Source organism: Petaurus breviceps, unplaced genomic scaffold, assembly GCF_028583685.1.
Source record: "Petaurus breviceps papuanus isolate PSGF00001 unplaced genomic scaffold, PetGlider_PUasm1.0 90825, whole genome shotgun sequence".
In the NCBI taxonomy this organism is placed as follows: Eukaryota; Metazoa; Chordata; class Mammalia; order Diprotodontia; family Petauridae; genus Petaurus; species Petaurus breviceps.
This window is the reverse complement of record NW_027187353.1, coordinates 15,998,221-16,020,727: the sequence shown is the minus strand read 5'-3', so window position 1 is coordinate 16,020,727 and position 22,507 is coordinate 15,998,221. Positions and strand designations below refer to the sequence as shown.

The 22,507-nt window shown below is 38.0% G+C and overlaps 1 protein-coding gene across 3 annotated transcripts in view; it reads left to right on the top strand.

Moving 5' to 3' along the window:
- The window catches only part of LOC138148603 (cytochrome P450 2C23-like), a 45,383-nt gene that overhangs the window by 7,196 nt on the left and 15,680 nt on the right, over positions 1 to 22,507 (top strand). For 2 of the 3 annotated variants that reach the window (XM_069071382.1, XM_069071380.1), the window contains 3 exons: positions 3,117 to 3,279; positions 17,396 to 17,545; positions 17,904 to 18,064. In XM_069071382.1, the coding sequence (XP_068927483.1) occupies positions 3,117 to 3,279; positions 17,396 to 17,545; positions 17,904 to 18,064 (474 nt within the window). Of the gene's footprint in view, positions 1 to 3,093; positions 3,280 to 17,395; positions 17,546 to 17,903; positions 18,065 to 22,507 lie in introns of all 3 variants that reach the window. The other variant, XM_069071381.1, reaches the window with a different exon arrangement.

Sequence of the window (22,507 nt, the reverse complement as noted above, 5' to 3'; positions counted from 1 at the left end):
AAAGACACATATTTCTGGGTTCTCTCACTCGACTGCTATTCCTTGGTTCATTGTTTGTGAGTAATTTCTCATGCATTATCATCGTATGTAAAATAATATGTAAAAAATTCCCTTCTTTCTCTCCTCGCCCCCTTATCAATAAACCAAGCTACACCAGCTGTTTCATAGATGTATTTTGAAATTGACCATCACAAGGGTCTGGGTCATAAATTTCCATAGATTTCAAATGCTGTTCTTTCCCCCAAAATCTTCCTAGAGAAATTTTCCTGCAAAGCTTTTGCTACTCTGATGAATATTTAATCGGAGTTTTCAATCAGTCAGTCAAAAATCCTTGATTAGGTACCTTCTGCATACCAGGCACTATTCAAAGTGCTGCTTCTGCTGCAAACACACAAATTAAATAGTCTCTGCTCCATTGATTATTTCACTGTTTGAAAGGGGCAAAAACACATGTGAATTATGAACTAAGCTAGCTGGCTATAGAGATAATGCACTTACATAGGGCAAAGTCTGTTTTGGTGTCTTGTGTCCCAGGGTATCATTTGTACTGGAAGGACAATTTTGGAGTTAATGCCTGGGAAAACCTGAGGACAAGGACTGTTTTGTGCTTATTAGAAAAAGGATATTTCCAGTTTATTGCTTAGCCTGTACACATGAGGATTTAGTAAATTGCTTGTTAATTATCCTACAGCAAAGTGAAGTCTTCAAGTGAAAGAGTTATTGTAAGAAAATAATCCAGATCCTAGAGGAGGAATGTCTATATTTCTCTTCATCAAGACCTGGTGCTTGAGAGTGTAGGTTGATAAAAGAGAGGTTGTATATACCTCTCTGGAGTTGCATGTGTTGACTGAAAGGAAGAAAATTCTCACATTCCAGACATGGAAGGACTAAAGAAGCTTCTCTCAATTCCCAAATAGGGATCTGTGGCTTTTCTGAAAGGCCCTCTTCACTGACACTACCCTTGATCAGACCAGAATGGGAGTGGTCCAGTAAAAGAGAGCAACCCAATGTTGTCCAGCATATATGCACCCAACCTGCAGTGGAGGCCAATCTGGCTTAGTCATGGGATAGCCTAATACTACAATGGCGCAGTAAGATCAGCTTATAAAGAGATCCACCCAGTAATCCATCCAACTCATTTGTGAACTTTTTGAGAGCAGACTCCAAAATGTTCCAGAGTTAGGAGGGGTCCTAAACACATTTATCAATAAATATGTGTCTCACTACAATGATACAATAGTTTAGTTTTCTTTCTTCTCATAGAACTCAGAGAACTTTAGCAGTTACCTTTTGAGGACCTAAAGTTCTAGTGTGGATGCAGATTGGGGAAGTAAGCCAATGGGAGAATGAGAGAATTTGCCAAGTAAGCATATAAAAATATGTTGAAAATGAATGGGGGGTGGCTACGTGGTGCAATGACTAGAGCACTGGCCCTCGAGTCAGGAGAACCTGCGTTCGGATCTGGCCTCAGACACTTAACAAAAAAAAAATAGCCATGTGACCTTGGGCAAGTCACTTAACCCCAATTGCCCTCCAAAAAGCAAACAAAAAATGAATGAAAGATAATATTTAGAGAGGATGGAACCAGCAGCTGGAAGAGTAATCAGGAAAACCCTTCTGTAGAAAGCGACAATTGACTGCAGCTATGTGAAAATTAGGAATTCTAAGAGGTAAAGAAAGGATGTGCATCCTCGGCATGAGGTCTTGCAAAGGCAAGCTATTGGCAGATTGTGTTGTGTGAGAAACAGCAAGAAGGCCAATTTATCTGAACCATGGAATAAATGGAGAGGAATAATCATTCAGGAAAGGTTGGTTCCAGCTGGGCTGTGAATAATTTTTAATGCCAAAGAAGTTGGCTGAAAGGCAGAAAATTCTCACATTCCAGACATGGATGAACTAAAGAAGACCCTCTCAATTCCCAAATAAGGATCTGTGGCTTTTCTGAAAGACCCTCTTCACTGACACTACCTTTGATCAGACCTAGTAAATAGAGCAACCCAATGCTGTCCAGCATATATGCATCCAACCAGCAGTGGGGGCCAGTCTGCAACTGGTAATTGGGAAGCACTGAATTTTGTTGATCAGGAGAGTGTAATGGTCAGACTATGCTTTTCTAGTGATATCTTAGCCAGAAATAAGGAAGTTTGGAAGAGGGCGGCTTTTTAGGGTAAGGGAAATGAATTTTATTTTATTCTAATTTAGCATACAATTCCTTTAGATATTAAATAATGATAATAGACCAACGTGTATAGATCTGGGAGGTATCTCCATAGTGATTATGAGGTTATACAGAATGAGAATGTAGAAAGAGAAGAGAAGAGAAGAGGGCCCAGGACAGAATCATTGTGAAAAATCCTGGATTTGTGGTTCAGAGTAGGCTATGATACTGGAAAGGAGATTGATAAGAAACAATTAGAATGGTAAAAGGGTATGTGTGTGTGTGTGCGCGTGTGTGTATGTGAGAGAAAGAGAAAGAGAGAGCATTAGAGAATCCCAAAGAGAAGAGAATATATGAAAGAAGAGGGTAGTAAACAATGTCAAATGCTGTAAAGATATATAAAAATATGGATTGAGATAAGGCCATCAAATTTGTCTATTCAGAGACCAATAGGAACTTTGAAATGATCAGTTGGAGTTGACATTCAATAACTGAAGAAATAATGCAAAATTTCCAGAAATGAGAGGAGAGGCAAAGAGAGTAGATAATTTTTTTGAGGAGATGGCAATTCCCTCTGGATTCTGTGTGACTTTTTTCCACATCCTCCTAGAAATATTCCATGGTTCATCTATCCAACATTGACCCCAGGCCCTTTTCCATAAACTTGTAAGTGGACCACAAATGGAAAGTACCTGAGAAAAATAATAAAAAAAATATTGTGCCAGACAATGACATGGATTTCCAAGGAGCAAACTAAAGGAATAAGAGTTTGATTTTGTTGTCCCACAGCTTATGTTTTGTATGCTCAGTATTCATTAGCAACATATGTTCCCATGCGTATATAGTGCACATATATACACATCCATATGACACGTGATCAGGGAGTTGTGGGGGCAAATTCCAACTTTCTGAAGTTTCACACTGAATGTCTTCCTATTTCTTGGCATTCTTTTCACAGCTGGCTGAAAAATATGGTCCTATTTATACTCTTTATTTTGGAACCCAGCCTGTTGTAGTGCTACATGGATATAACATTATAAAGGAAGCGCTAATTGATCAAGGAGATGGCTTTGCAAACAGAGGATTTGTACCAGTTTTTGAAGATGGACTCAAAGGACAAGGTAAGTTTACTTTATTCAAAAGAGTCACTGACAGGCAAAAAGGTATGTCAGAGTATATCCAGTAGAATGTAGCCCACCCTTTCCCCCAGAGCATAGTTACGAGCTTCATTTTAATTCTACTCTCAGCACCTAAAACAAGATCTCCATGTGTTAGGTAGCTGATACCTACCATGCTACATGGCATTTTGGTTTGAATTGAATAAAATTCAACTTGATCAATGAATTAAGCCAAAAACTTTGTCACCAACAGAACTCCTAGGAGTCAAGATATTGAAGTAAGCAATAAATCTCTCTCAGTCTCTTACTGACCTTGAAAACACAGAAAATGTCACATCAGGAAAAATCCTGGAACAACTAAGTCAGCAGAAAGATGGGATGCAACAGTCTTTTAGAACAGGATGGTTGGAAGTTTAAGAGGAAAGTTTCCTCTTCCTCTGGTGGAAGGGGAGCAATACAGAATGGAAGGCATCCCAGCAAGCCAGCAGTAAGCCCCACTTCAGAAAACCAGGGGGATATGCTAAGCCCCAGGGTGGGGAACAGACAAGAGCCAACACCAAGACATCTATATCCCCATTCCTTGATATAGTAAGGTGAGCTTGCAGACTCCACCTTAGAGAACCACCACATGTGCTGGCAGGCAGGCAGGCATCCTCAAGCAGCCATTCCTCCCCATCCTTTAGCACAATTTTAAGTGGGCTGGCATCGTCCAGCAGTTGAAATTCTCAGTGCTTCTGTATAGTTCTGGGTGAGCAGTCATCTGCTAAAGGCCAGATATCCAACTCTACCACAGGACCTTCAGTGTAGACACAGGTGAATTCAGAAAAAAACCCACCTTGCTTCTGCACGCACCAGCCACCACCAATAGATTCAGCTCAGCAAGAGGCAAACTACCGGACCCTACATCCTCTAGATGCCATCGCCTGAAGCCCCAGAACACAAAGTCAGTGACCAGGTCCCTAGACTACAACACAAGAATCTTGGGGCAATGGCCCTGTGCCCCAGAAGCAAAGATCAACTTTAAAAACCAGGAAAAAGGAAAATGAAATGAGCAAAAATACACAACGACAACAAGAAGAAAATAAAACTCATCAAAAAAAAAAAAGAAAAAGCAATGACCTTAGAGAATTATTGTGGTGACTAGGAAGATTATAATACATATTCAAAAGAGGACAACTTTGTCAACAGACACAGCTCTGAAACCTCAAAGCGTAATGTGAATTGGTCTCACGCCCCAAAAGGCTTCTTGGAAGAACTAAAGAAGGATTTTATTTATATATTTATTTACTTACTTTAGTTTTCATCATCCATTTCCATAAGATTTTGAGATATATTTTTCCCTTTCTTTCCCCTACCCCACCCCCAAATAGCTAGCCTACTGAAAAGCCCTTCCCCCAATCTGTTCTCTCTTATATCCTCCTCCATACCCCTTCTAACTTTCTAGTAGGGCAAGATCGATTTTTAAACCCCTGTGCCTGTATATCTTATTTCTCATGCATGTAAAAAACAAAACAAAACTTTTTTTTAAACATTTGTTTTTAAAACTTTGACTTCCACATATTGTCCCTTTTTTCCTCCTCATCCACCCCCACTGGTAAGGTAAGCAATTCAATACAGGTTGTACATGTGTAGTTACCCAAATCATTTCGCTGGTAGTTATATTGTGAAAGACTATGTTTCCCTCCATCCTATCCCACCCCTACATTTATTCTATTTTCTCCTTTGGCCCTATCCCTTTTCAAAAATGTTAGCTTCTAACTACCCTCTCCCCCTTCTGCCCTCCCTTCTATCATCCACTTTCTTATCCCCAACCCCCCTATTTTCCTGTTGAGTAACACATCCAATTAAGTGTATATGTTGTTTCCTACTTAAGCCAAATTCATTGAGAATCAGGTTGTCCCATTCCCTTTCACCTTCCTGTCCTTCCCCTCTAATATAATAGTTTTCTCTTGCCTCTTTTATATGAGATAATTCACCCTAATGTATCTCCCTCTATCTCCCCCCAATAAATTCCCCTTCCACATCTTAATTTTTATTTTTTAGATATCATCCTTTAATATTCAACTCATCCTGTGCCCTCTGTCTATGTATATATGAGCATACATATGCCCACACTCAGATACATATTTGTATACACATACACTTCTTATGCATACATACATACACAGACACACACACATACATAATCTCCTCAACAATCCTCATACTGAGAAAAGTCTTATGAGTTACAATGATCATTTTTCCATGTAGGAATGTAAATAGTTCAACTTTGATAAGTTCCTTATGATTTCTTTTTCCTGTTTACCTTCTCATGCTTCTCTTCCTTCTTGTATTTGAAAGTGAAATTTTCTGTTCAGCACTGTTTTTTTTTTCATCATGAATACTTGAAAATCCCCTATTTCACAAAATGACCATATTTTTACCTGGAGCGTTATACTCAGTTTCACTGGGCAGGTGATTCTTGGTTTTAGTCCTACCTCCTTTCCCTCCAGAATAGCATATTCCAAGGCCTTTGATCCCTTAATGTAAGAGCTGCTAGGTCTTGCTTCATCCTGAGAGTGTTTCCACAGTACTGAAATTGTTTCTTCCTGACTTCTTGCAGTATTTTCTCCTTGACCTGACAACTCTGGAATTTAGTATTATATTCCTAGGAGTTTTCATTTGGGGATCTATTTCAAGAGGTGATCAGTAAATTATTTCAATTCTTATTTTACCCTCTGGTTCTAGAATATCAGGGCAATTTTGCTTGATACTTTCTTGAAAGATATTGTCTAAGTTCTGACTTTGATCATGGCTTTCAGGTAGTCCAATAATTTTGAAATTATCTCTCCTGGATCTATTTTCCACGTCACTTGTTTTTCCAATGAGATATTTCACATTGCCTTCTATTTTCTGATTTGTTTGGATCCATTCTATAACATCTTGATTTCTCACAAAATCATTAGCTACCAATTGCTCCAATCTAATTTTGAAGGGGTTATTCTCTTCAGTGAGTTTTAGAAATTCCTTTTACCATTTGGCAAATTTGACTTTTTAAGGCATTCTTCCCCTCATTGGCTTTTTGGGCCTCTTTACCCGTTTGAGTTATTCTATTTTTAAGGTGTTATTTTCTTCAGTGTATTTTTATGTCTCTTTTAGCTAGCTGTTGATTTGCTTTTCATGATTTTCTTTCATCATTCTCATTTCTCTTCCCAATTTTTCCTCCAGTTCTCTTACTTGATTTTCTTATTTTTTTAATAATAGTGTATATATATATCTATATCTATATATATATATATATATATATATATATATATTTAAACATTTGATTTTAAAAGTTGAATTCCAGATTCATTCCCTTCCTCCCTTGTCACCCAACCTTGCTGGGAAGACAAGCAGTTCAGTATAGGTTGTACATGTGTGGCTAATGCAAAACAAGAACAGAGTAGATATATTCTAAATGACTGACTATATGTCCCTCCCTCCTATCCCACCTCCCACTTGTTCTGTTCTCTACTTTGTTCCCATCCATTTTCAAAAGTGGGTGCTTCCAACTTCCCTCCCCCCAAGCCTGCCGTCCCTTCCATCATCCCCCCTCTAATCCCCTTCCCCCCTGCACTCTTGTAGGGTTAGATACCCTATTTAGAGTGTATTTCATTCCCTCCCTAATCCAAATTCAATGGGAATGGGGTTTACCCATTCCCTTTTGCCTTCCTATTCTTCCTCTACATTGTAACCATTTTCCCTTGAATCTTCTATATGAGATAGTTTACCCCATTCTGTCTCTCCCCATCTCCTCTCACTATATTCCTCTCACCTCTTAATTTCACCTTTTAAGTATCATCCCTTCCTGTTAAATTGGTCCTGTGCCCTCTATCTATGTATACCTGTAAACATATATACACCTATTCACATATGTATTCATATGCCCATATATACTGATATATAGACACATATATATATATATATATATATATATATATATATTTCTATTCCTTTCAACTATTTTCATATTGAGAAAAGTTTCATCATCTACAATTATTATTTTTCCATGTAGGAATGTAAATAGTTCAACTTTTATATGTTCCTTATGATTTCTTTTCCCTGTTTACCTTCTCATGCTTCTCTTGCTTCTTGTATCTGAATGTCAAATTTTCTATTCAACTCAAGTTTTTTCATCAAGAATGCTTGAAAGTCCACTATTCCACTGAAGGAGCATATTTTCCCCTGAAAGATGATACTCAGTTTTGCTGGGTAGGTGATTCTTGGTTTTCATCTCAATTCCTTTGACCTCCGGAATATCATATTCCAAGCCCTTCAATCCCTCAGTGTAGAAGCTGCAAGATCCTGGGTTATCCTGATTGTGTTTCCACAATATTCAAATTTTCTTCCTGACTTCTTGTAATATTCTCCCCTTAATCTGGGAATTCTGGAACCTGGCTAAAATATTCCTAGGAGTTTTCTTTTTGGGATCTTTTTCAGGAGGTGATCGGTGGATTCTTTCAACCTCTATTTTGCCCACTGTTTCTAAAACATCAGGGCAGTTTTCTTTGAGAATGTCCTGGAGGATGATTTCTAGGTTCTTACTTTGATCATGGCCTTCAGGTAGTCCAATATTTTTTAAATTATCTCTCCTGGATCTATTTTCCAGGTCAGTGTTTTTCCCATGAGATATTTCACATTGCCTCCTATTCTTTCATTTGTTTGGATCTGTTTAACATTATCTTGATTTCTCATAGTCATTAGCTTCCATTTTCTCAAATCTAATTATGAAGCAATGATTCTCCTCAGTGAACTTTTGAGATTCTTTTTCCATCTCGCAAATTTGGCTTTTTAAGACATTCTTCTCCTCATTGCCTTTTTGAGTCTCCTTTGCCATTTGAGTTAGTCTGTTTTTTAAGGTGTTATTTTCCTCAGTCAAGCTGTTGACTCTCATTTAATAATTTCCTTGCATCATTCTCATCTCTTCCCAATTTTCCCTCAATTTCTCTTATCTGCTTCTTAATGTCCTCTATGGCCTGTAACCTGCTCATATTTTCCTTTGAAGCTTTTGGTGCAGGAGTTATGACTTCACTGTTTTCCTCCTGTTCCATGCTTTGCTCCTTTTTGTCCCCAGAATAGAAGTCTAATGTTAGAATATTCTGTCGGCTTTGTTTCCTTTGCCTGGTCATGTCACCCCTCAGTCACTTGACCCCTGAGCTTTTTGCCACAGTAGGACTCTGCCACCAGACTGGGGAGCTTTCATTTCAAACACTGGGGTTTTCTCAGCTTCCAGAGATAATAAATAGGTGCCCTCTCTGAGGCCTCCACAGGCACTGGAAAGCTGGTCATGCACCCTAGGACCTCCACCCTAGACTGCTATCCAGATCCAAGCAGGTTAAAGCAAGAGCAATTACCCTCTGCATGATTGCTTGGTCCCACTACAATCTGCAGGCCAGGAGCTCTGCAAACAGCTACACAGTATCAGCTGTTGGGCCACCGCACCTCAGGCTGCCTCTAGCCTAGGAGACAACACCATGCTCTTCAGTCATTATGGGTTGAGAAGTCTGGAAATGACCACAACTACTGAAGATTCACTCTCCTGAAGACTATTCTGGTGGTCGCTGGTTGGGGCGCTGACAGTGAAATGTGCTCAACTCCTAGCTTGGTGTGATAGAGCAATTACTCTCTGAATGATCATTTCCTGTCCTCCTGCCAGGCTTATTTCAGTAGGATATTTGATTATCTCTTTCAGTTTGTGGGTTCTGTAGCTTTAAAGTCTGTTTAGAGTCATTTTTGACATGTATTTGAAGTAATTCGAGCAGTAGCCCATGTCAAGTTTGTGCTTTTACTCTGACATCTTAGCCCTGCCCTTAAAGAAGTATTTTAAAAGAGAAATAAGAGAGGTGGAAGAAAAATTGGGAAAACAAATGAAAGGTATGGAAAAGAGAGTCAATGGCTTGGAAAAGGAAAGGCAAAAATTGACTGTAGAGAACAAGACCTTAAAAATTACAATTGGCCAAATGGAAAAAAAAAGTACACTGAAGAAAACAACCTATTAAAAAGTAAAATTGGCCAAATGGAAAAGTAGGTACAAAAACTAACTGAAGGAAAAAAATCATTAAAAATTAGAATTTTGTGAGGTGCGGCGGAGCCAAGATGGCTGAGTAGAACCACAGCTCCGGCTTCCACCTTCCCCAATCCATGTAAAAAGGGGATTGTAAACAAACTTTGGAGCTGCAGAAACCACAAAATGACACAGAGAAGCTAACCTCCCACTGAAGACAGCGCAGCAGGCCAGCAGGAATCGGCCAGTGCAGCTCTCTGGGAGCTGAGAGCCCAGGCCTAAGCGGAAGCTTTAGCCCCAGGGCAGGCCTGACCAGCCGCCAGCCAGAAGGACTCCAGATCAGCAGCAGTGGTGGCAGTTTCCAGATTTATCAAGACATAGATTCGAAGGACAAAGTATGAAGCCAGTGCAGTGTGGACTTTGGGACCTGTAAGTGGGAGTGCATGGCTTTTACACCCAGGGCGAAAAGCCTCTGAGACTCTAGCACAGCCAGCCAGGGCTGCGTGGCAGCTTCAGCTCCTGGCCTGCAGAGTGTAGGGAGGCCAAGAACCAGTCTGAGGGGTAATTGCTCTTGCTTTAACCTGCTTGCATATGGATTGCAATCTAGGGTGGAGGTCCTGGGGAGTGTGTCCAGCTTGCCAGAGCGTGTGGAGACCTCAGAGAGGGCACCTACCTAATACCTCCGGCAGCAGAGAAAAATGCAGCGTTTGGAATGAAAGCTCCCCTGTCGTGGCAGAGTCCTACTGTGGCAAAAAGCCCCAAAGTCAAGTAATTGAGTGGCAAAATGATCAGGCAAAGGAAACATAGCAGACAGAAAATTCCAACATTACTCTCCTATTTTGTGGACAAAAAGGAGGAAAGCATGGAACAGGAGGAAAACAGTGAAGTCAGAACTCCTGCACCAAAAGCTTCAAAGGAAAATACAAGCTGGTTACAAGCCATAGAGGACCTTAAGAAGCAGATAAGAGAAGTGGAGGAAAAATTGGGAAGAGAAATGAGAACAATGCAAGAAAATTATGAAATGAGATTCAACAGACTGACTGAGGAAAATCATACATTAAAAAACAAACTGACTCAAATGGCAAAAGAGGCTCAAAAAGGCAATGAGGAAAAGAATGCCTGAAAAAGTCGAATTTGCCAGATGGAAAAAGAATCTCAAAAGCTCAATGAGGAGAATCATTGCTTCAGAATTAGATTGGAGCAAATGGAAGCTAATGACTTTATGAGAAATCAAGATGCTGTTAAACAGATCCAAACGAATGAAAGAATAGAAGGCAATGTGAAATATCTCATGGGAAAAACCATGGAAAATAGATCCAGGAGAGATAATTTAAAACTTATTGGACTACCTGAAAGCCATTATCAAAGTACGAACCTAGAAATCATCTTCGAGGAAGTTCTCAAAGAAACCTGCCCTGATGTTTTGGTACCAGAGGGCAAAATAGAGGTTGAAAGAATCCACCGATCACCTCCTGAAAAAGATCACAAAAAGAAAACTCCTAGGAATATTATGGTCAGGTTCTGGAATTCCCAGATTAAAGAGGGAATATTACAAGCAGCCAGGAAGAAACAATTCGAATATTGGCAAACACAATCAGGATAACCCAGGATATGGCAGCTTCTACATTGAGGGATCAAAGGGCTTGGAATATGATATTCCGGAGGTCAAAGGAGCTGGGATTAAAACTAAAAATCACCTACTGAGGAAAACTGAGTATCATATGGTCATTCAGTGGAATAAAGGACTTTCAAGTATTCTTGATGAAAAAATCAGTGTTGAATAGAAAATTCCACATTCAGATACAAGGAGCAAGAGAAGCTTGAGAAAGTAAACACAAAAAGAAACCACAAGGGACTTATCAAAGTTGAACTATTTACATTCCTACGTGGAAAAACGATCATTTTTACTGATGAAACTTTTTCTCAGTATGAAAATAGTTGAAGGGAATACAAATATATATGTCCATATAGGAGGGTATATGGGCATATGAATACTTATGTGAATGTGTGTATATATGTTTACAGGTATACATAGATAGAGTGCACAGGACCAATTTAATAGGAAAAGATGATACTTTAAAGGTGAAATTAAGAGGTGAGAGAGGAATATAACAAAAGGAGATGGGGAGTGACAGAATGGGGCAAACTATCTTATATAAAAGAGGCAAGGGAAAATGGTTACAATGGAGGGGAAGAACAGGAAGGCAAAAAGGCAAAACTTTATTCTCATTGAATTTGGCTCAGGGGTGGAATGACATACACACTAAATAGGGTATCTCTCCCTAGAAGAGAGTAGAGGGGTAGGGTATGAAGGGGGGATGATTAAAGGAAGTCAGTATGGAGGGGGCAGGGAAGTTGGAAGCACCCACTTTTGAAAAGGGATAGGAACAATGTAGGGAATAGAACAAGTGGGATGTGGAATAGAAGGGACAGTGGGCAGGGAAAAATTTCTTACTCAAAATTTGGTGGAAATAAATGATGTAAACCAGAAGTTAATAAAGCATTAAAAAAAAGAATGAAACCACATCCTGCTAAAAGGTACCATAGACAGTGGAGTAAGTCAGTGCTAAATATATATGCACAAGTGGTATAGTATCAAAATTCTTAGAGGAGAAATTAAGAGAGTTACACAGAGAAATAGAGAATAAAATCATACTAGTGGGGGACCTCAAACTCCCCTTCTCAGAACTAGATGAATCTAGTTACAAAATAAATAAGAAAGAAATTCAAGAGGTGAATAGCATTTTTTAAAAATTAGATATGGTAGACCTACGGAGAAAATTAAATGGGGACTTAAAAGAATATATCTTTTTTTCAATGGGAAATGGGACCTACACAAAAATTGACCATTTATTTGGTCATAAAAGCCTCAAAATACAATTTAGAAAAGCAGAAATATTAAGTTCAACCTTTTAAAATCATGATGCAATAAAAATTATATGTAATAAAGGGCCATAGAAAGGTAGACTGAGGGGTGTCTAGGTCGCGCAGTGAATAGAGAAATGACCCTGGAGTCAAGAGGACCCGAGTTCAAATCTGGCCTCAGACACTTAACACAAAACTAGCTGTGTGACCTTGGGAGAGTCACTTAACCCCAACTGACCTCCAAAAAGCAAAAAAAAAAAAAAAGAGAGAAAGTAGACTAAAAATTAATTCAAAACTGAATAATCTAATCCGAAAGAATGAGTAGGTCAAACAATGAAACAAAGAAATGAATAACATCATCCAAAGAATGAGAATAATGAGACAGCACACCAAAACTTATGGGATTGAGTAAAAGTTGTTCTTAGGGGTAGTTTCATATTCTCTATGGTTTCATAAATGAAATAGAGGAAAAGGAGATCAATGGATTGGGCATGCAAATAAAAAAGTTAGAAAAAAGAACAAATTAAAAATCTTTAATTAATTACCAAATTAAAAATTCTGAAAAAGAGATTAAAAAAATTGAAATTAAGAAAACTATTGAACTAACATATAAAATTAAGAGTAGATTCTATAAAGAAAAATAGAAAGCCTTTGGTTAATTTGATTTAATAAAAGAAAGAAGAAAACCAAATTGCAAGTATCAAAAATGAAAAGGATAGAGTCACTACCAAGGAAAAAGAATATAATATAATAACTAGGAGCTATTTTGCCCATCTGCACACTGATAAATTTCACAATTTAAGTGAAATTGATAAATATTTTTGTAAAATATAAATTGCCCAAGTTAATAGAAGAGGAAATAAAATATTTAAATAACCCCATTTCAGAGGAAGAAATTGAACAAGCCACCAATGTACTCCCTGAAGAAAATTCTCCAGGGCCAGATGTATTTACAAGTGAATTCTATCAAACATCTAAATAACTATTAATTTTTACACTATATAAACTATTTGGGGAAAAAAAGGCAAAGAAGAAGTAATTCCAAATTCTTTTTACAAAACAAATATGGAGTTGATGCCTAAACTGGTAAGAGTAAAAACAGAGAAAGAAAAGTATAGATCAATCTCTCAAATGAATATAGATGCAGACATTTTAAATAAAATGGAAGGAAGAAGGTTATACCAACTTCTCACAAGGATAGTATACTATGACCTGATAAGATTTACACCAGAAAGGCAGGTCTGGTTTAGTATTAGGAAAACTGTCCGCATAATTGATCATATCAAAAACAAAACTAGCAGAAATCATATCAATATCTCAATAGATTCAGAAAAAGCTTTTAAAAAAATGCAACACTCATTCCTATTAAAAACACTAGAGAGCATAACAATAAATGAAGTCTTCCTGAAAATGATAGACAGCATCTATCTAATACCATCAGCAAGCATTATACGTAATGGGGACAAGCAAGAGCGTTTCCAATAAGATCTAGGGAGAAACAAAATTGTGCATTATCACAACTCTTCAATTCTACTAGAAATCTTAGCTTTAGCAATAAAAGAAGAAAAAAATTGGAGGAATTAGAATAGGCAAAGAAGAAACAAAGAGAAACACTCTTTGCAAATGATACGATGGTATACTTAGAGAATCATAGAAAATCAAGCAATGAACTATTTGAAATAATAAACAAATTTAGCAAAGTTGGAGGATATAAAATTAACCCACACAATTCATGGGCATTTTTTATACATTACTAACAAAACTAACAGAAAGGGGTAGAAAGAGAAATTCCATTAAAAGTTAATATAGACATCATAAAATATTAGGGAGACTCCCTGTGAAGACAAACCTGGGAACTATATGAACACAATTGCAAAACAGTTTTCACAGAACTGATGTCAGATCTATATAATTGGAAAAAAAATCAGTTGCTTATTGGTAGGCTAAGCTAACATAGTAACAAGACTAATTCTGCCTAAATTAATTTACTTATTCATTTCCACACCAATCAAATAACGAAAAAATTATTTTATAGAGCTTGAAAAAGTACTACCAATTTATCCGGAAGAAGAATTGTTCAAACTATAAAGGAAATTAATGAAAAGAAATGCAAGGGAAGGTGGCCTAGTTTAACAGATCTTTCATTGTATTATAAAGCAAAAATCATCAAAACTGCTTGGTTCTGGCTAAGAAAGACAGTGGTGGATCACTGAAATATGTAGGTACTCAAAACATCATAGTCAATGACTGTAGTAATTTACTGTTTGATAAATATCAAAACTCCAGATTCTGGAATAAGTACTTTTTGACAAAAAAAAGATTGGAAAACTGGAAAATATTGTAACAGAAACTAGGCAGAGACTAACATCTTACACTGTATATCAAAATAAAGTCAAAATGGATACGTGATTTAAACATGAAGTTTGATACTATGAGATAACTAGGAGAGCAAGGAATAATTTTCCTGTCAGATTTATGGAGAACAGAAGAATTTATGTCTAAACAAGATATAGAGAACATTATGAAATACAAAAAGGATGATTTTGATTGTATTCAGTTGAAAAGATTTTGCCCAAACAAAGGCAATGCAACCAAGATTAAAAGAAAAGCAGAAAGCTGGGCAACAATTTTTGTAGCCAGTGTCTCTAATAAAGGCCTCATTTCTAAAATGTTTATAGAGATGAGTCAAATTTAAAAGAAAATAAGCCATTCCCCAATTGATAAATGGTCAAAGCATATGAAGAGGTAGTTTTCAGATGAAGAATTAAAATTGTTCCTAGTCATATGAAAACTGCTGTAAATCACTATTGATTAGCTAAATGCAAATCAAAGCAACTCTGAGGTACCACATCAAAGCTACCAGATTCACTGACAATACAGGAAACTGATAGACCATGGAGAATATGTAGGCAAATTGGAACATTAATATATTGTTGGTGGAGTTACAAATGGATCCAGCCATTCTGGAGAGTAATTTGGAAAAATACACAAAGAGCTATAAAACTGTGTATACTCTTTGACTCAGCAATACCACTTCTAGGTCTGTATCTCAAAGAGATCATAAAAATGGGAAAAGGACTCACAGGTACAAAAATATTTGAAGCAACACTTTTTTTGTGGTGGCCAAGAATTGGAAATTGAGGGGATGTCCATGTAATGTAATGCCAAGGAAAGGCAACTTCCCAGGTTCAAAATACCAGCATAGGTGCTCTCTATTTTATTCAGTAACAAACCCAGAACAGAGAAGATCAAAACATGACATCATTCAAAATACAGCATTTACTAAGTGTGATTAAATAATCTCCAGGGCCTACCCCACCCCAGGATCTTCCAATCATTCAATCAATTACAAAGTCTCTGTTCTAAATACTTCTCCACCCCTAGGCTATACCTTAATTAAGTCCACCACAAAGCCCCTCTTCTCAAATGGAGATTAGTTTCCAAACATAGGTGAAGTACCTTCATTTGTCAATCACAGAGCACAATAAGGTTAAAAGTTCCCCACCTCCTGGATCACAATTGAGTTACATCAAGTTTAAACATAGCACTTAATACCCAAATGGAGGTCTTTTCTTCATCTTGACACAAGGCAAGTTCTCAGCAATCTTAGTTCCTGGAGAGACAAGGCTTAGCAAGGCCATAAGATACATTGCCAGTCCCTTCATGAATTTATCCTCTGTCTGTAGAACAGCCCTAGAACCCCTGAACACATTAGCAAAGCCCTCTCCCAGGATTTCTGTAAACATACAACAAGAAAATCCTTCTTCAGGGCTTCTGAACCAACAGAAAGGCTCCCAGACCCCTGCAACAACAGTACTGTCCCTCACCAGTGGACAGTATTCATTCTGTCTGCAGGACAGTCTCCAGACCCCTGCAACAACAGTACTGTCCCTCACCAGTGGACAGTATTCACTCTCAACAACAGTACTGTCCCTCACAAGTGGACAGTATTCACTCTCTGTCTGCAGGACAGTCGCAGGCTTTCTTAGCGAACAGCCAGGTTCCAGGACTTCTTCAACAAAAGGACAGTCTTTCACCAGTGGACAAATCTGGCAAAATAACATCAAAACAGACAGACAAAGTACCAGCAAAACAGCCATGTCTCCTCAGTCCTTGGCAGCTCAGGGGTCAGGTCTCAAAAGTCCAGGGCAATTCAAAGCGGCCACTAGCAATTCTCTTAGTCTCTCTCTCTCCACGAGGTGCTGCTTCCAAAAAAAAAAAATCTTCCGCCTCTCTCTAGTGTCTCTCCAAATCTACGTCACCAGCTCCTCCCAGTCAGGACTTTCTTTTCACATCAACAAGTCCATCCCACAGGTGGGATTAACAAGCTCTGGGTTTTAATACAATCAATTTGAAAACCAAGCCCAATACAGGGGAATCTCCACATTCCATTACTATCACAGTCCATCACTATCACAGTCCATCAATTGGGGAATGACTGAACAAGCTGCTGTATATGAACAAAATGGAATACTATTGTGCTATAAGAAATTATGAGCAGATAGACTTCAGAAAAATCAGAAAAGACTTACATGAAATGATACTGGGTGAGGAGAGCAGAATCAGGAGAACATTGTACACAGCAATAGAAACATTGTGTGGTGATCAATTTTAAAAGACATGGTTCTTCTCAGCCATACAGTGAATCAAGACAGTTATAAAAGACTCATGATGGAAGATACTATCTACCTCTAGAAAAAGAACTATGGAGTCTTAATACAGAATGAAGTGTAATATTTGTTCTCTTTTTCTTGTTGTTGCTGTTTCTTCTTTCCCATGATTCCTCCCATTGGTTCTAATTCTTCTTTACAGCATGACTAATGTGAAAATAGGTTTCATAAGTATGTATTTGTAGAGCTTATTGCAGATTGCACACTGTCTTGAGGAAGGGGAGGCATGGAGTGGGAGAAAAATTTTTTAAGCAATTGGGGTTAAGTAACTTGCTGAAAGTTACATGGCCAGTTATTTTGTGTGGGTGTTAAGTATCTAAGGCCAGAACTGATCACAGGTCTCCCAACTCTGGGGCCGGCACTCTTACTGCACCACCTGGCCTACCCAGAATGGGAGAAAATTTTGTACTCAAAATCTTATGGAAGTGAATATTGAAAACTTAAACTAATTGATTAAAAATAAAAGAAAACTAAACATACAATGGCCACCATGCTCACTGTACCCTCCACCATCTCCAGTGTTAGAATAACCAATGTGCTATTTTTCTCTTTTGTCTAGGAGTTATTTTCAGTCGGGGAGAGAGATGGAAACAAATGCGTAGGTTTTCCCTCGTGACCCTAAGGAATTTTGGGATGGGGAAGAGAAGCATTGAAGAGAGAGTTCAAGAGGAAGCCAAATACCTGGTGGAGGAGCTCAGGAAAACAAAGGGTTGGTTTCAATTCTTTCTTCCTGGGTATATGAGGTCCAGTTGCTCACCCATCCCCTATCCTAAATACTATTTGATTTTGGTGTCATTCTAAAAGTCTCTACTTTGGTGCACTGACCAGGATACTCCCTCCACTTAGCCAGAGAAGTCTCTTCTTTCTTTTTATATCCAAGTATTATAAACTTATCTAGTTTCCATATAAAGGTGAAAGAAAATTGTACAAGAGAACAACAGCAACTATCCTTAAAGGAATTAAACACCACCATATTCAGGTATTGGCAGGTAGATGCCGTGTTCCTACATGATTGAAAATATTTCTCTTTAAACTGTTTCCTTTTTGGCAACTTTTCTCTACATTAGGTCAGCCCACTGATCCCACTTTTATCCTTGGCTGTGCTCCATGCAATGTGATCTGCTCTATTCTTTTCCGTGAACGATTCAAGTACAAGGATGAGCAATTTCTACATCTGATGAACTTGTTAAATGAAAACTTTAAGCTGCTTAATTCACCATGGCTACAGGTAAAGCCACATCTATTTTCTTATTCTGTTCTTGTTTGCTGAGTTTCAGCAACAGGATCATTGTACTCATCTGTTAGCAAGTTCTCCAACACAGATGAGTACAAACATATATTTACATACCATGCATTCAAGGACAATAACATAATGGAATATATTGGGCTGTCAAATAAGATACAGGTAGACATTCTGCTCCCACTAGGCCTCTAAACTAGTTCTAGATCGTACAGATATTTGAGTTATTGGAAGAAAAGTCTTACTGGTTCCTGGGATATCTCCAGTAGCATAGTGTTCATAGATGTGGCCAAGTGGAATAGTTATCAATAAAGAATACCCCAGGCCATTCTGAAGTGATTAGGGAGGAAAGCTGGCCAAAGCTAAGTCAGCAAGACACTTAAGCCAACAGACTACACTGATTCTGGGACTTCCATTGTGTAACATCTACAATGGACGTGGAGTATAAAAGCCTTCATTCAGTGATAGTTTAACTAAGCATCCTCATGTAGCCAAAAAAAGCTTTCTTTTCCTTTACCATATTCTGTTCCACTTACAGTAAAGGATACATACTCTAACTAAACACTACTCTCATAAAATGAAAGACTTTTGAGGATGAATACTACTTCATTGTTGTCTATATCACCACAGCCTAGCACAAAACTTGGTTCCTAGTGAATACTGAATAAATGCTAGATGGATTCTATTGACTTAATGTTAAATGAATTAATTGATTGGATGCCTTGGTGTGTCTTTATCTGTTTTTTTTCAATTTCTTGCCTTTTCCAAGGTAAGTAGATTTCCCTTAGCTCAAATAGCAGTTTCTTTTGCACAAGAACATAACATCCTGCATTTTGTTCCCCTTAGTGGGTAGTATTATTTTGATTAATTAGTTTTGAGATATTTACCAATTTAGACTTTGATTGTTGAAGACTTTTGAAACTCCTGGGTATTGTTCAGAGGAGCTCAGTACTCCTAAGTGCCCAGGAGTGTTGACTTCTTTTCTGAGACGTCACAAAATCCTAGAATTTATGGAAACAAAGGAATTTAATGAATAGAGGGCTAGACGTGGAGGGAGGAAAAATGAATCTGAATCCTCCCTCAGACACTTAACAATTGCATGTTGCTTGGAGAGTCATTTAACTTCTCTCATCCTCAGCTACCTTTTCTGTAAAGTGGGGATAATAAAGGGACCTACCTAGCAAAGTTGTTCTGCGACTCAAATGAACTAATATGTTTAAAGCACTTTGGGCACATTTACAATTTTGCATAAATGCTATGTATTATTCCTCTTATTATTATTATTATTACTGCAGAGAGGAGTAAACTGAGGCACAGAGAAGTGACATGATTTACCTGAGGTCACAAGGCATGCATACAGACCCAGCTCTATGGACTCCAAATTTAATCATCTTTCCACTTGATCATTCTCTGCTGAAGAATAGCTAACCTCTTCACAAAATAGATCTGAACTAATTTAGCAAGAAACATGAATCTTTAACATCTCTAAGTACTATTGCTAACATTGGTGAGCCCAAGTCTCCTCGCTCTTGGCAAGGAGAAGGGGTGGTGATGAATTCATGAAATGATGACCATAGTTTCTATCTTCAGTTTTGTAGGAGCCAGAGAGTATCTTGCTCTTCACTCACCACCCCTTCCATTTTTCCTGATAACCATAAATGCCAGCACCACCATTGAATGGACCATAGGAGAGTGGGAACAAATCCTGGAGAACTGAATCACCCCCATGCAGTGGTGATTCCCATACATCTCAGTGCAGTCCAGGGATCTATTGAGGCTAGATGATAGACAAGTGCAGGGCCGGTGGCAGTGCCAGCAACAACTCCACAGACTAGATGTTTGAAAGTCACATACTTGAACTTCCAGAAGCCAAGATGGCAGAGTTAGCCATAAGTGCTCTCATCCCCTACCCCTTGTTGACCTTGAAAAATGAAGATAATATTGCCTCAGGAAGAATCCTGAAATATTGGAACTGGCAGAAGGTTGTGGAGTTTAATGGGAAGTGTCCCTCTTTCTCTGACTGAAAGGGACCAGTGACAGATGAGAGGTGTCTCAACAAGCCTCACCTCAGCCAACTAGCGAGAGATCCTGAGGCTAAAGGGGCTGGAGCCAGCAAGCAACAACCCCAGGCATACCTTGACACAGCCAGGGAAACAACAGGCACCAGCATAGTGTTGTCCACCAGTGGCTGAACCTATATGAGCTCTAGTCCAGGGCTGGGGAGGTGGAGAGCTGAAGTGACTAGACCACCTCTCTCCCCCCCAACTCACACTGTGTGCTTCAGTGTAACACCAGGAAAATATAGAAAGACATGGCCTTGGCCTCAGAAAATACCAAACAATTCCAAACCAGCACCAGGTGATCTACAGCATTAAATATGCTCTAACTGATAGAACCAGAGGCCACAACACTCAAAGTCAGTAATCAGGCCCCAGCTTGTGGCACAAGAAATGTGGGTCAGAGCCCCCTGTGCTTCAGAAGTAGAGATACACTTGAAAAGCCAGGAAATAGGCAATCACAATGGGCAAAAAAGCAAATTGGTAAAATAAAGACCGTAGAATCCTACTATGGAGGCCAAGAAGAACAAAATACATATTCAGAAGAGGACAGCATTGACAGTATACCTCCATCTGAAACCCCCAAAGGGAATGTGAACTGGTCTCAAGAATTCTTGGAAGAGCTCAAGAAGTATTTTAAAAGCCAAATTAGAGATGTAGAAGAAAAACTGACCAATTATTTTAAAAATACAATTGGAAAAATGGGAAAAGAATTACTGAAGAGAACAATTCCTTTAAAAGTATGATTGATCAAATGGAAAAGGAGGTACAAAACTTAACTGAAGAGAACAGTGCATTAAAAATTAGAATTAGACAAGGTGAAACTAATGACTCCACGAGTTATCAAGAATCAGTCAAAATCTAAGGAATGAAAAAAAAAAACAAGAAAATTTAACATACATCATTGGAAAAACAACTGACCTGGAAAAGAAATCAAAGAAAGATAACCTAAGAATTATTGCTCTACCAGAAAACCATAATGAAAAAAGAGCTTGGACAATATCTTCCAAGAAATCGTCAAGGAAAATTGCTCCCAGCTCCTAGAAAGAGAGCCAAGGAACCAAATTACATAATTATGAGGTCAAGGAGAAAATATTGCAAGCAACCAAGAAGAAACAATTCAAATATCATGTAACTACAGTCAGCAGCATCTACATTAAATATCAGAGGGATTGGAATATGATATATTGTAAGGAAAGGAGGTTGAAGTACAATAAAGGATCTACCATCCAGAAAAATTGAGCCAAATCTTTTAGGCATAGTTGGACATTAAATGAAATAAAGGACTTACAGATCTTTCTCATGAAAAGACCAAAGTTCAATGGAAAATTTGATCTTCAAATAGGAGATTTGAGAGAGAAACAAAAAGATAAATAGGAAAAAAATTATTCAATAAGAGCAAACTGTTTACAATGCTATATGGGAGGATGATACCTGTTAATCTTGAGGACTGTACATTTATTATGGCATTTAAAAGAGATATGCATAGATAGTTGGTGTTGGTATAAATTAACTGATATGATTATTAAAAAAGACTAATTAAAGGGTGAAAAGACATGGTAATGGGAGAAGAGGAAAGGAGGAAGCAGAAAAGGGTAAATAACATCACATGAAGAATAACAAAAACATATAGTAGAGGGAAAATGCGCTTTAGTCACATCAGTTTTGGTTTATGGAAGGAATAACATACTCATTTAAATATGAAGAGACACAAAAGCTTATTATGATAGAGGGAAAGAAAGGAGGGAGAAGAGCATTGTTTGAGATTATTCTCCTCAAATTTTGTTCAAGGAAGGAATAACACAGTCTGTTAAGCATAGAAATCTAACTTAAAAAGTCGGGGGGGGGTGCTAGAAGGGAGGGAAGCAGTAGTAAGCATAAAGGATAAGAAATAGGGGGTGGTGTAATAGGGAGTGAATATTGAGGGAGGTAGTGGTCAAAACCAAAACTCTATTGAGGAGGGGAAGGGAGAAGCATAAACAGGAGAATGGAAAGGAGAGAAAGATACAGATAGTAATCATAACTGTGAATGTGAATGGGATGACCACACTTATAAAATGGAGACAGAGAGCAGAATGGATTAAAAAACGAAATACTACTATATGTCATTTACAAGAAATACATTTGAAACATGGGGAAACACAGGATAAAGGTAAAAGAGTGGAGTAGAATATATTCTGCTTCAGCAAAAGTATAAAACAGCGGGGGTAGCTATCCTAATCAGACAAAATAAAAGCAAAAATAAATCTAATTAAAAGAGATAAGGAAGGAAATTATATCTTGAAAAAAAGCACCATTGACAATGTAATAATATCATTACAAAACATATATGCACCAAGTGATATAGCATCCACATTCTTAAAGGAGAAGTTAA